The 15,742-nt window shown below is 42.7% G+C and overlaps 1 protein-coding gene across 1 annotated transcript in view; it reads right to left on the bottom strand.

The window, feature by feature from the left end:
* Positions 1-3,798: 3,798 nt before the first annotated feature.
* Positions 3,799-15,742, bottom strand: part of LOC149162929 (UDP-glucuronic acid decarboxylase 4-like) — a 46,310-nt gene continuing 34,366 nt past the window's right edge. Inside the window, exon 4 of the mRNA XM_089435311.1 lies at positions 3,799-4,144. Within this exon, the coding sequence (XP_089291437.1) occupies positions 3,799-4,144 (346 nt within the window). The remainder of the gene's footprint in view (positions 4,145-15,742) is intronic.

Raw genomic sequence — 15,742 nt, 5'->3', positions numbered from 1 at the left:
TAAATAACTACATAAAATATTTATTTTTTTTGCCCACATGAACAAAATTTCAACTTTGATGATGGACAAACATCCTTACACATTATATTGTTGTGTAGAATGCACCGCTCAATCAAAATAAATATTAAGTTTGGAGTAGGATTTTTGATTCTTTATGTTGAATTAACCTTTTTCCTTTGATTTAAGAGATGGTATTTGACCTTAATAAATCTAAGTAAAGATGTTTAATATTTTACCTAATTTGAAATTTTAATGTTGTAAATTTTTTTGTTAAATGTAAATTTATGATCCATTCATATTCACGTATATGATAAAAAAAAACTATTAAATGTATGAGATAATTTTTTTATTATACATTCAAATTATATAGTTATATTTTAATAATTAATCATAGTCCATTAATAAGATTAAAAAGTTATATATAATTTAAGATTCAAGCTAATGTTTTGGCCGACATTAGTAAAAAACATATTTTATTATTTTTGAGGACGTGGCATACTTACACATCGGGGTCATACTGGGTTGTAGAATGTGCCTCTCAAACAATAAATTAGTTAAGATAGATCTTCAAATAGTTTATTTAAATCATGTGTTGACATATTTTTAAAAAGTATAAAGTTTAAATATTTTACTCATTTTTTATTATTTTTAATTACTTTTTTGAAGTTGATATGAAATTATATTAAATCATATGAACATTAAAATATTTTATTTATAATTAAGAATGAGTGAAACATGTTGTTGGCTTGGTGGGGCCTGACCGAAGTTCGGAAGTGTTTTAGCCAAACAAATCCCGCACTACCGGCCCTTTCGGCAACAATTCGCAAGTGCGGACTGAAGTCTCACCCGAGGTAGTATGGGAGGGTGCTAGAACCAGGTTTTTGCACCCTAGGGATGTCTTGATGAGGACTGGAGGAGTCACAAACCAATCTGCGCACTCACACTACGCTGCATAGCTATCTGGCCCTCACGTAGCTCTGCGACAAGGCACTTCCTAAATTCCTTATTATTATTGCAGTTATTATAGATCTGATCTAATTCTTAATCAAGCCTGTAATAATTATAACTAGCACGTGCAACCATAAATCTTAAATATATGCATAAAACCATAACATAAGAATAGACATACAGATATGCACAATAATTCAGAAACACTTATCTTTATTAATCTTCTATTTTAGTACAATCCAATTCTGCCCTACGCACTCAGCTACAGGGGTCCATGCACACAGCTGTGGACTCTACCAGGCCTCTGCGCACACAGCTGCAGAGCCTCCTCTAACTACTACCAACCCAAACTCGGACTTACAGACTCAGAGCAATCTTGCCTTACAAACCCATACACTTTTGATCTTATCTGGAATTACCAAAAAAAACTATCTCTACCCTTAGAACCTCGCTCTGTTTATACATTCCCATGGTCCACAAACCATGGGTAGGCCGACATATTCTATATTAACTTTACATTATTTTCGAGCAGACAACCCTTTGACTTGACTCATTACAATTCGCGCTCCGCACACTTCGTGGAGCTTTTACAATATCAATACCCAAAATTGTGGGCTTTAAGCTCCAAAACCATTATGCGGGGGATTCACTGCCCAACAGGCCCCCAACACAATCATCATGACTCATCCTGAGTCACTCGGCTGGTGCAGTGATCTTTGCACGGAGGTCATCCAACCACTTTTGTGCTTCGCTTACATCCACAACACATTCTTCTGCCATCTGCTATACCCATTTTACGCGAGCCTCCAATGCATCATTATCAGTTTCACTTGCTTGTTTGAGTTCATATACTTCCTACATGTGTGCTAGCTTTCCTTCAATGTTGGCGGTGATCGCGAGTGCCTCATCAAGCCAAGGCTGGATGCGCTCTTTAAACACTGCTTCTTTCTGGCGAGTGGCATCGACTTGTGCCTTGAGAGCCTGGGCCTCCCTCATCTTGGCCAATCACTGAGTAATGGCAACCATCTGTGCGGTCCCCTGAACATTATCATAGGCCTGCTGCAACTCCCATGCTTCTGTCTCTAACCGCTGTAATGTTGGGTCTTCTTGTAGTGAAGTGACCGTGATAAGTGACTGATCTAACAAGCTGGTGCACTCCTACATGGCACGTGCTATTGCTTCTCGTCCAGATTGAATAGCGCGTTGCCGCTGCTCTCTGACCTCTGGTGGTTTAGAGGGTTGCACCTTCAGTCTCAGCTCCGTGATCTGCAATTCTAGGTCCAGCTGGATCCTTGTTGCTTCCTCCACCTCGCAGATTCCATTGGCCAATTTGTGGATCTGTATACCCACTAGTAAGTCTGCTGTAATCTCAAGTTCGGGGACACGACGGCATGCTTCCTCAATGATCTGCTCCAACTGCTGAGTCTGAGCTACCGCTTCGCCACGTTGGAGGCTCAACTACTCAATATTGATCCACTGTTCACTGAGCATCTGTACTGCACGTCCTTCCCTAGCACAGAGTTCTGTCGTGGCTCCATCCTGCAACTGGTATAATATATCACGCGGAAGGGCGGCCAAGTTTAGTCCAAGGCCCTTGAGCCAGCCTACCGCAGCTCTGTCTTCCATGTTATCCGCTGTCAGTGCCCCCTCCAGCAGCATGACGACATTAGCCATTTTGGCTTGTAGCAACTGCTCAGTTGATGATGTACCTGTGGTCTCATGGGTGGCGACCATTCCCTACGGTGGGGCTCACACGTGAAGATCCGTGGTGGCCTTCGTTGCCTCCCGAGACGCTCACACTTTTGCAGCTAGTTGTTCATTCTATTTCCGCTGGGCTAGACGCTTGGCAGCAACCTTTTTGCTTCTGGATCTTTATTTCGTCGCGCACTACCACATCTGGTGTGCGCCATTTTAGTGGCCATGTATCGACCACTGTGAAAACAATGTCATCTATGGCGATGAAGGGGAGTGTGGTCCACTTATGCTCTGGATCCCTGCGTGCCGTGATATATACATTGTGCATATATGCTTTAAAGTCTGCAAAGTTCTTCAGACTATCGTATACTGAGGCAGACATGCGTGGTTGTTTATTGATCCATATTGATATGCTTGCCTTCATTAGCATCTAGGAGATCTTGGTTTCTCTAATTCGTGTAGCATCCTTCGTTGCCCACAACGATGCGTACTTTTTTGCCTCTGACTAGTCCTGGTCAAGGGGAGGAAACTGACTATCCTCAGGTAATTCGCTGGTAACCAATAGGATGGATAAGAGCAACCATGTGCAGTGGAAGCTCTTACCCTGTTCTTGGGCCTCCATGTAGTTTGTCAGAAACTTGTCGTAGAGGAATTGCGCCCAGTTGAACTGTACTCATTCTGCGCATTGCTCGACTAGTGCAATGACTGTGGTTGGTACCTCATCGCCCCTGCATTTTCTCATCACCTTTCCTGCCAATAACTGGATAGCTACGCGGACCCCTTTTGTCTGAATACTAGTAATAACATACCCCCTCTGCTTCTTTTCCAGCTTGTATTTCTTTTTCATAGCCTCCGCAAGCATCAAGTCCCCACCGGTGCTGGAAATTTCCATGGGGTTCCTCCCTGAACAGGGAAGCCGAGAAATCCTATGAATGAGCTTTGTTGTGATGGGAATGGGCTCCTCCAACCACAAGTACCCATCATGCACCAGGAAAAGTAGTTGTTTTATAACAAATATCGTAATTGGGGGTCGATGGAAGTGGGGAATTGATAGGAGATGGAGTAGCCCGGCCTTCTCCACCCCATGCATCCATGCTCGTGGTTGCAGAGTGGCAACCGCCCCTTCCGTGCTTTGTTCCATCATCTTGCTAGTTTCTAATGTGGGAACTTCTCAGTATCCACGAGGTCCCAGTCTTCAAACTTTATAGTGGGCATGCGTTCTACAGTTGTACCTTCAAATAGAACCCCTTCAGGGAGGAACGGGGTGTTGAGTGTGCTTGTCACAGTGTCCAAATCTTTAGGGACCTTTACCCTCCCTTTCTGCAGAGGGATGTACTTGGGTAGCTTTCCTGTGGCGCTTACTGGCTGGATGTCTTCTTCTATCTCTTCCTCTGGTTCCATTTCTTCGACATAGGTTGGAGGGTCCTCTTCCTTATCGTCGCTTTCAATATTAGCCGTTTTACCCTCCTCTTCCATCGACAGTTTGTTGAACCGGGGATTTCTGTAGGTTTTAACCCCATACAGAAATTACCTGCATACAAATTCTAAAACACAGAAAATAAACAATGCGAGAGCATAACACATAAAACACATATACACAGAGATTTTCCCACTGGATCCCAAAGCCGGGACTACCAGCTTGATTTTTCATTATATTCCTTTCAATGTTACAATACATATTTATACATGCCGAAGCATCCAATACCATGGACCTAAAACCATCGTGTCCAAAACAATGGACCGAAAACCATAGGTAGGTTCACCCAACCTAATATAGGGTCCAATTGAATATAACACAACCCAACAATTTTGTGGAGACATGCAGACTGGTCCTACTGCCTGTGGGTCCTTTTTGGGCCTCAACGTTTGGGGTGATTTAGGGATTTTTGGTGTATCACCCACTGGCGGTGTAGAACTCTGGGCAACTCCCCTGGTTGTTGTCATTATTCTGATCAGGGACTCCTGTATATCCTTTGGCAATGCTTCAAACCACGGACTTGCTTTTACAGTTTCCAAGTTCAACAGGTTCCTGCTCGTTTGATAACGCCACCATTTAAACCTGCCAAGGGTTGGTTGGTGATGGGCCACCTGTTCTTTATGTGCCTCTTTGAATTCAAATTCTACCGTTCCCCCCTTTCATGGCTCATTAATGTGATTTTGGTGGTAGATCATTTCAACCCTAGTTCTGATCTTGTCATGAAAAACATCTGCAATGGTCACCTTCCATCCTATCCACGCGGCAGTGTAGTCCCTTGTACACAGATGCGTTCTGTGCTTCATACTGATTTTGTGCGCCACGTCCGGCCCGCGCAACTCCTGTACAGACTGCTTTATAGTCCTGTGCCCTCTTCCAACTTCTTGGAGTGCTGAGACTAGGCTTCCTGCGGATAGTCAGGTGGTCTCACCCCAGGTGCGGGATTTCAATTTTCCTACTAGCCCGGGCTACGGGCACCTTTCGAGTACCTTTGTATCTAGTAGCACATCGCGCTCTTCTGTGTATGGTATGCTCCCCTGTTTAGTAAGGTGCAGTCGCAGCTATGATAGCAGGGTCGCAGCTCGTTCCAATGCAGTAGTAGGGTCGACCAGGCCTGATCCCCTTATTCTTAGATTCACGCGGTCCGCTTGTGCGACTCTAGTTTTCAGTTTGTAGATTTATTCGTCCAATATCACGCTTTTCCTCCTCAGTCGTGCCCCTTCTTCATCGATTTCGCGAAGTTTGCAGTTCCCGCGCCAAATGGCTTCCTATAACTGCCGTATTTCCTTACTTAGGTCCCTGCATCCAGTCCGAGCTGCTGGGGTTGTGGTCGGGGGACTTCTCTTCGTCTTCCTGGTTTCATCTTGTCTGATCGTTGATAGGCTCATCTTTGCACACCTCTTTTTGCGTATGGTCCTATAGTTGCATCATACCCTTGGTATGCGTAGATTCCAAGTGGTTTGTTTTATCCGGCGAACTCTGTTCAGGATCCCGCATGTTTTTCCCACTGCCCCATCGCGAATGGCTGGCGGAATGCGTCGCCTTTCCTGCTGTCGCGTCGGATTCTGATTTTTTATTCATAGTTGGGGAGATGACTGCACAACATATGGCTACATCCCTCGCTATAGGTGGGTGCCCAATCTACTTCGTCCTTGCTGCCCAAATCACGTTCGACACTGGGGACCTCCAAACTGTACATGCAGTCGCCTTCTACATTCGTGGTAGTTCCACCTAGTCTTCTGAGGTGTACTCCACCCTTGTGTAGTTGTCATGCGTAGCGCCCCTTTTTGCACACCGTGCCACTTCTGCATCATTATTGTATTTCTAGAGTGGTCTACGAATTCCTTCCCGTTTGTTGCACCATCATCTGCTAGCAGTTTCCTTGCTTCGGTTGTCATGCGTCACAGTGATCTAATCATCATATTACAATTTAGCATTGTTACTTCATGCAATCGGTTCTGCCATTGCTCTATTTCTTCATCTGAATCCAACATGCAGGAACTGTCGCACTCCCATGAGATTCTCCCATCCACTGTCGGATTCACCCGATCTTGGTCTTGCGTCGTTATCCGGTAGATGCAGTCTAGTTCATCGTCACTGTCCTCATCGCGCAAAGGTTCAATGTAGCGTGCTCCTTCGGCTGGGTCCAGCGGAACTATTACACAGACTGTCTTTTTCTCGAATATCATCTTCCGTCTTTTTAAGTTGATGATCCCATTCATGTCCGTGGCCCAGCCTATTCCTAGCAACACAGGGTACAGATTACTTTCATCAACAATTTCTATTACCTCAGAGTCCGTTTGTGTACTTACGCCTTCAATGTCCACTGTCACCTCTTGCAACCTTCCCATGGGTAAGATCCTTTTTTGGTTTGCCATCCATAATTGAATAGGAGACCACTGCAGCGCGGGCCTGCCCATGCGTTCCCACATCTGTTTTGGTATCATATTCGCATCTGATCCCAAGCCCAGGATAACCTAATCCATCTCATACTCACCAATTTGTGCCATCAATTGCATTTCCCGCCTGGTGCATAAAGCATGCTTTCCAAGTTTCCGGACTACACGTGGCTCACTTGACCCTGCGCACCTAGTGATCAGCTCTTGTAATCCCTTAACTACTTTATTGTCACGTAGCAGCTTCATACATGTCTCTAAAAAGGTAGTAAGCATAGAAGGATCCATTCCCGGCTTAGGTTGATCCTTACTACCTAAAGTAGAGGCCTCCGTCAAGCTCTACTTAGCTTCCTTAAACGTTTCCTTTACGTATTCCAACTCAAACGCAAGTTATTTTGTAGGAGCCTCGTGAACCCATGAATCTTCTTCGGGATGCTTCTTGTTGTCTTCCCCTGTAGTCGTGTCACTTCTGAATACCATGTTTATGCTAGGGTCTTCTTCACGAGGTTCAACCCTCATCATTTGGATGTTATGGGTCTGAGTAGGCTGTAGTACCCCTTTCTCACGCATCTGAGCGATTAGCGTAGGACAGTCTACCATCTCGTGATCAAACTGCTCATAATATGGACAAGATATTCTAGTCATGTTCGTACAGTCATGCGCGTAGTGCCCAGGTCCTTCACAATTGTAGTAGATTAATTGTCCACGCCCTCGTCTGGGTCCCATTCCCCCTCATCCTTGTCCTTGTCCCTAGAACCCACCGCGCACTATTGTAGCGGTTGGATCCTGACCTCACGCCTCAGTTTGCATCCTGTAGGCAGGTGTTCGATCCATCAACAATTCATAACTCCGACAGTTTTGTTCATCGTGGCCCACCGATCTACAAAAATTGCAAAATAGCTGTTGGAGGGCCTGTGTAAACTTCTGCAATAGATGACAGTTGTCCATCGTGTGCTTCCCCCCCACCTGACAGATCACGCACCAGAGCGCGGGCACTGCACTTGGCCCTGCTTGCGCCTCTGGTCTCAACGACATTGGCCCCTCCCTCACCAAATAGTTCGCGAATATCGGGCAATGATCCTTATCGTGGCCCTGGCCTTTACATTTTATACACCACACTTCTTCGTGTGCTTCTAGCCGGGGTGCCCTATCCTGTTTCAAACTATACATCTCCAAGCATAGGTTTTGTAGTTGTGCGTGGATCTGTTGGACTCCCAATCCAGGATCCTGTATCGGGGTTTCGCGCAACCTCATTGCTATTTCCAATGCTTCTGCCTGGGTTGAAAGCTTCTGCTGCGATAGTGCCATCCTTAAATGTGGTGTCAAAGATGTCACAAACCACGCATGGTGCTGTGCATCCATCAACGTCATGTTAGCCTCATAGATCATGCTCTTCAGTCTCTGATCCAGATCCTAGGGGGTTTTGCCCAAGAGCATCATGATCTCCTTGAATCCGATGATTGACTGCGTCTTTGATTTCGGCCAGCTAAATTCTTTGTTTGATGCAATCTGGATTTCCACTATTCCGGCATTCGGATGATCATTCGACTGCTTGATATACCAAGTCAGCATGCGATCCTATAGCACACTTACCAAGGTGGCCTTCTTAATGTTATCATCCGTAACTCTGTGCACTTTCCATACTACTCTTACTACGAACCAAAACTGATTGGGATCTTCACTCCCTACCCATCTGAATACAAGTAACTTGATTGTGCTCGCCATGCTAAACCACTGGTTTGGTGGAGGCAGTGTGGGCGAAGATGGAGGTGAAGGAGGTGATGCGAGTGGTGGTGTTAGCGGAGATGATAGTTGTGGAATGCGTTGCCTTATCAAACTGACTGCACTCCTTGGAGAAGCCCGAGCGCGTTCTTCCTCTCTTTCTTGCGCGGGTGAAATTAGGGGATTGTTTCCTAAGCCTTCGATACCTTGGTAGATTCTTCCACTCTGTGTTGCTCCAAACATTAATGTAGTTGCATAACCCTCTTTTCACATAACAACATCTTAATCAAGGTATTCAGGGATTTAACGTACCTACCTCGTGGTCCCTTGAGAAAACACCGCTCAGCTTCGCTGTAGCTCATAGTTGTCTCTATCACAAACTCAGTGATAAACCCTCCTACTATTCAATCCAGCCAATGATCTTCAGCCCACGCAATCTTATCTTCAGATGCCTCTAGCCTACACAACAACTCTGGAGTTGACACTACGGGTCGTTCAAGCTTGCACCTTCCTTGGCTGTCTGCTAGCCTTGTAATCCAATCATAAAGCTTTGAAGAGAAAGACTCGAAGGAGATCTCGTGAACTTCTGTATATACATAGCAATCCAACCACCTCTTCTCAGATATCTGCGGGGTTTTGTTTTCCTGCACCATGAACTCGTGAAGCTTCTGATCCAACCAATCTTCAATCTCTTTCTTCGTAGGGTTCTAATGTTCCGACATCAGACATCCCTTAGGCATATCCCAGTCTCGGCAACAGAACCATTTGTTGGCTTGTTGGGGCCTGACCCAGGTTTTTAAGTCTTTTAGCCAAACAAATCCCACACTACCAGCCCTTTAGGCAACAATCCGTAAGGGCGGACTGAAGTCTCACTCAAGGTAGTATGGGAGGGTACTGGAACTAGGTTTCCGCACCCTAGGGATGTCTTGATGAGGTCTGGAGGGGTTGCGAACCGATCTGCGCACTTGCGCTATGCTGCACAATTGTCTAGCCCTCCCGTAGCTCTGCGACGAGGCACTTCCTAGATTCCTTATTATTATTGCGGTTATTATAGATTTGATCTAATTCTTAATCAAGCCTTCAATAATTATAACCAGTGCGTGCAACCATAAATCTTAAAGATATGCATAAAACCATAACATAAGAATAGACATATCGATCTACACCATAATTCAGAAACACTTATCTTTATTAATCTTCTGTTTCGGTACAATTCAATTCCGCCCTGCGCACTCAGCTGCAGGTGTCCGTGCACATAGCTGCGGACTCTACCAGGCCTTTGCACACACAGCTGCAGAGCCTCCTCTAACTACTACCAACCTAGACTTAGACTTACAGACTTAGAGAAATCTTTCCTTACAAACCCATACACTTTTGATCTTATCCGGAATTACCAAAAAAAACTATCTCTACCCTTAGAGCCTCGCTCTATTTATACATTCCCATGGTCTGCAGACCATGGATAGGCCGTGTTACACAGTAATTTTTCACTGCCTTCATCCCAGTCTTCCCACTGTGTCATGAGTCCAAAACCATTCATGCTCATGCTCTCTGATGTTGCCAAATGACCCACTTTGCCAAAGTTTTTGCATCATTGCGTTTGTTTTCCAAATAAACGCGCCGATGAGCGCTCCAAAACAGACCATATGCGCTGCCATCGCGGAAGTACACGTGATTCCCGCGATGGTCGAAATTCATGTGCCAGCACAACTATTTCTTATATTTTCCCACGATGACATGACCTTCTCCGTTATGCAGTAGCGATGTCAGCGCGTCAGACCAGTTATGTACCCGCGATGATCCAGTTTGGGCGAGTTTGTTCTAACAGTCGGCCTTCCAGATAACTCCAGACCTGGTTGTTGGCCTTGTTTATGTCGCCCTCCCTTCTCTGGCATGGCTGTTCCGTCATTTGTGCTACCTTCCTTGGAGATAAGCTCATCTTCCCACCATTCATGGAGACTCCTCCTATTTAAGCTTTCACCATTGCTATGAGCTGCTAGTTTTGGAATTCTTAGTCTTTGGAGTGTTGCTGATAGTATTGTGAGCTTGATAGGTAGCTGGTGTGACAAGTGTGGGATAGTTTGAGAGCTTGAGGAAGGTTGTGAAGTGCTTTTGATCTTGTGTGAAACTTGTAAGTGAGAGAGACTTGTATTGGGAGATCCATCTTCAAGGGTGAATGCTTGAGGAACATGCTGGCTGGACCCTCCTGAGAAGGCTTGTGACATCAAGACCTGGGTTGTAAGCTTACTCTATTTCATATTTAATACAATCAATGATGTTTTCCTATATCTCGTATGCAATGTACTAGTAGCTCAAGATTTCTTGACTTTATGGGTAAATAGTTCTTTGTTGTATCCGGTTATGTGCTTTGTTGTATTTCCTTGCTTTGTTTCAGGTTGATTACTCATTAGGAGAAGAAAGCGGAAGATGGAGCATCGCAACGGAACTTCATCAACCACCGGTTGAGGCAGGCCTCTAACTTGAACTATTTAAGGAGAATTGTTGTTGGTTTGTCCTTGTTTGTGACTAGACCCATGCTAGGGCTAGAGGGGTTGCCTCTGTCCGTAAAGAGAACACTTTCTTGCTTCACAAATTGGCGACTCCACTGGGGAGCTGGCCTTTGTCCTTTTCTTGTTCACTCTTGCCTTGATTTTTTGTTTCGGTCTCTTTTCAAAATTTTGGGGATTAGTTGTCTGTTTCTAGGTTTCCTGGCTTGGTCTAGGAGATGCTTTATTTGTTTAAAGATTGACTGTTTTGGTTTGGGAGTTTTTGGCTCGACTGTGGCTGTTTTTGAACATCATCGCGCCTTTGAATTTAACAGTCGCGCTGTCATCGTGCCACCCTTTTTGTAATTTCTTGTCCATCGCGTTATTACACCTAACAGTCATGACGGTTCTGTAAATCGGACCATCGCGGAAAAGGCGTGTACTTCCGCGCTGACATCGCATTGTTGCTGCGTGTCGTTCTTTATCAGCACTTTGTTGCTGTGTATTACCCGCGCTGATTGCTGTAGAATTGAATTTCTTCAATTCTCCCTCCTGAATCTGTCAATCTTGCTAACCCCTGCTGTTCTCACTTGGTTGATGACTTGTTTTTCACTGTCTAGAGGTTGAAGCACTCTCTTGTGAGTTTTGTTGAGCGAATCTTGCCTTTTTGCTTTGTGACCTAGTTTTATTGTTTTGTTGAAGCCTCGAAAATCGGGTCGACAACAAGGGGGATACCCGCCGGTCTGGACCTTGGTTGGCAGCTCCTTATCCGTTTGGTATAGCGGGTCCGACTGGGGATAATGGGACCAGTTTCCCAATCTATGAGTGTGTGTGTGTAGAATTTGATGTTGCTGATCTAATAGTTCCTATCTAAGCTATTCTAATTCAAACTTTTAATCTAATTCTATACTATTGTAATCTAATAAACAACACATCTAAATCTATACTAACCCGGGATGTAATTCTTCTATTATGCGATCTAAAGAGATTTCAAATAACAACTGGTAATAAAGATCATTCAGCGATTATAAGAAAGGAAATCAATCAAGATGAACCACTTCGCATAAAAAGTTAGGCGAAACAGTTGTGAACAGCATATCGCATAATGAGCTATTCATACATTAGGCATAAATAAATAGCTATCACCGTACAAAAGTGCCAAATGATAACTCAAGCATTCATGCAATAATATATAAACAACTAAAAACTATATATTACTTTAACATATAAGCAGAAATGGTCAAGAGATAAAAGTACCATTTATGACTGGTCCTACTCATAAGCTTCAAGCAACAATGATTTATCTCTCCTTGCTCTAACATCCACTAAGAGTACAGAAGTGCAACATCAGTAGCAGATATCAGATGCAAACATCAACAAATCTTGATCCATTCATTCACCAAAACCTCCTCTGAGGGTGCAAAAGTGCATGTTCTGAGGACAAGTTTTTGATAAATTTCTGGACCCTTCTCTAAATGCATGAGAAGGGTTTAAATACTACTAACTAAATAACTTAATTACACATATTCAGGATACGTTTTAAATGACCGCCCTTTTTCTAAGTAAAACTATTTCTAAAAATTAAATCTAATATCTAACTATTTTTGCATTTGCTCCTTAATGTTGCGAGCATTCAATATTTGCTTGGGTAGAGTCGGCTGACTGTCTTCCGCTTTTGGTTGGGCTAAGCAAACAGAAATGGTAAGAGCTGGCACCATCTTTTCAACAAAATTGATGATATACTCGAGAAGTCATCCTCTGACTATGTGGATTTACTGTGTCTGCCTAGTAATAATCCAAGTTCTACTTGGTTAATCCTCGAATTGCTTCCGCCTTTGCTTTCTTGCGTTTTCCGGGCTTACAAGTAACTGAGTAGTTAGAGGCTTTGCTTTTTGAGCAATTTTCTCAGCGATGCGCGATTAGCGCCCGATTAGCGCTAGGCGCTAATCGCGCATCGGAAACTGCCTCCGTTCTTTGATCCGGGCCTCTCTGATGCGTTTTTCGCCTTTAGCGCATTTTCCTTCACCGGGTATAAGCTTCAAAATTTTGTAAACATACTGCTTTCGTGAGCTTCTGACCTTGAGCGTTAAACCGCTTGTTGATATCAGCATTGTTCAACTACTCATTCAAACATGGTTATGAATGAAAGATCTGTAATGGATATCCTCAGCAGTGTTCTGTGAATCTGCAGCTCTGTTGCATGCGGTATCCGTTTATGAGGGCATCTCTTCTCTGTCTCTGAGCATTGGAACTTTACCCTTTTCTTTCACAGCTTCCTACACATTGCTTTGTGTTGCTTCTGTTTTTAGTTCCTGTAGTTCACACATGAAGAGAGAGTAATGATAATAAAAATCGACAAGAAAGCTTTAAGCTCTACGGATGTACAAAAACATGCCACTTGACGTAGACTGACTCTTCGAAAAACACAAAACCGTCTTTCATTAACAACTGGCGTATCATTCATTAATTATCATTAAAGCGCGTATCCAGTTCTTGTTTTATGGAAAGCTTTTCTTGAATGTTGAGTCGGCGAAAATCTGCGATGGAATGTTTCTGCGATTTGCATCGCAGCATCGCAGTGTTGCAATATCGCATTATCGCAAATTTCATTAAGATGTGTTATCGCAGGGATGCTCGATCGCGCTATCGCAAAATCGCGGATCGCAGTATCGCGCTATCGCAAGATCGCAGATCGTTACAATCGTTAAATGGTTGTGTGTTTTTTAATGCGACATTGCGATATGCGATATCGTATATCGGATATCGACAATCTTTTAAAGGTTTTCCAATGTGAGCGTTTCTTAATGCATGCAATGTGATGGAATTCACGTCGCACTCTCGTAGTTTATCATTTTTACTCATAAGGAAATGTCCTATCATTCTTTGCATGATGCGATGTTTTCTTAAGGAGTAAAATACATGAGCCTTAATTGAATTTTTTGAATTTTTACTAAGGGTCCCCACTTACCTAGTGTTATTACTAAATAAGGAGGGGGGTTGTTGGTGGCCACAACAATTAGCGATTCACTTGGAAGAACCAGTTATCTCTGTTTTTCTATTGAATTTTTCAAACTTCCAAAACAGAAATTTTTTTCAGAAAATTAAACTTTGTTATGGAAAGATAAAGTACGTTATTCTCTAAACTATCAATGATATTTTGTTTCAACCTTTCTACTTTAATTATTTGCTTCCTCAGGCTAGTCCTTGTATTTACATCAACCATTACTTGGTTTTGTAAAGATAAAACAAAGTCCCCTCTGTAAACCAGTTTTAAATATGCTCATTTGTCGTAGGTAGAGCCTCTGCTGCCAGCAAGCGTTTATAGCCTCGACAGGGTTACCTGTTACCCAGCAATGATCCTGTATCCTACTTAAGGTGGCCTACAACTTTTAAAGAAAAATCCATATCCACACTTATTGCTTTGATTTTCTTTTTATTCTTAAAGAACAATGTCTTGGTGTGGTAGCCAAATTATGACACAGTCATTCACTTGATTTATAACTTTGCTGAACAAGCTGGCTCGTGATGAGACCCCTTGTCTTTTGATTGCAACAATCTTGAGTCATTGCCCTGTTGTGGTGTACAGTATTGGCAAAGTCAGCAAGTTATAATATCTGTGATAATGATAAGCCGGCTCGTGATGAGACCTCTTATTCTTCAAGATAAAGTGTTTCCTTGGGTTATTCCTCTGAAAGTTGTGATTTCCTTAGCAGGGAGGAAGTCATTGTTTCCTTAAGATAGCTCTGGATGACAATAATAGAGTTTTTGGAAACAGCTGTTCTATAGAGAATCTTTATTTTGTTATTGATACCTTTCATTGTACTGAGATAAAACAATTTCTTCACTAAAGGTTGCTTTCATCAAATTTTTTTGAAGTTGAGACTAGTATCATATCTAGGCTAAAGTTTTTAACTGTATCTATCAATAATAAAGATCAGTTTTCCAAAAGATTTGCTATTTATACAAGCGAAAAGTTCAAAATCTGAAAGAGAATTGGTGTCTTTTTCGTAAATGCCTAATGTAACCACTCACAACTGGTTTTATTATGAAAAAGAAAAATAACTATTCTACAAAAATAGAAGAATAATCTTCTATGGAAAATATTTTTTGAGAATTTGTCCATTAACAGGCAAAGGATCCCTCTTACCTGCTAAATCTTGTAACACAAACGTTGATGGACCTATGACTTCTATAATCTGAAAAGGACCAAGCCACATCCTTTGAAATTTTGTATGTTTGCCCTTTTCTTCATGAGCCTTGTCCCACTTTAAAACTAAATCTCCCATCTGAAAGTCTTTTCTGGTCATTATGTTCGAATCAAAAGAGGATTTTACTAGTGCTTGATGATGAGCATGCGTTTTCCTAGCTTGTTCTTGTTGTTCTTCTAATTTAATTATTTCCATTTGTCTTAGCTGTAGGGAGGAAGTAGGTACTTCATCAATGTATTGTACTAAAGACAAAGAGGGAATTGCTAAGTGAGTTGGAAGAACCATTTCTTTCCCATAAACTAAATTAAAGGGAGAAGTGCCGATAGAAGCTTTTTGCGTTATCCGATCTGCCCATAAAGCATATATCAAAGCCTTGTGCCAATTTTTATGATTTTGATCAATTGTTCTTTTAATAATCTTGATTAGGTTTTTATTTGTTGACTCAGCTAACCCATTACCTTGTGGCTAGTAATTGGCTGAATATTTAAGTTTGAATCCTCTTTTAAGTGCAAATTCAGTCATTGCATTTCCAGAAAAGTATGATGCATTATCAAACATTAAAGTGGATGGCAATCCAAACCTGGTGATTATAAATTGATCTATGAACTCATGATATTTTCAGAATTAGCTGTCTTGAGTGGAACTGCTTCTACCCACTTAGTAAAATAATCTGTTGCCGTGAGGATGTATCTATGCTACTTAGAAGAGTGAGGAACGATCTCACCTATTATGTCCAAGCCCCACTGACTGAAAGGTTGCTCGATGTGTACCGGATGTAGTGGTAGGGACGGCTTCTTTTGTCTTCCAGCAGTA

This window comes from Pinus tabuliformis, chromosome 5_2 (genome assembly GCF_031772625.1).
Source record: "Pinus tabuliformis cultivar Carrire ecotype Pingquan chromosome 5_2, CPIR1, whole genome shotgun sequence".
Classification (NCBI taxonomy): Eukaryota; Viridiplantae; Streptophyta; class Pinopsida; order Pinales; family Pinaceae; genus Pinus; species Pinus tabuliformis.
Note: the sequence above shows the minus strand (reverse complement) of the source record. Positions and strands in the feature narration are given on the sequence as shown.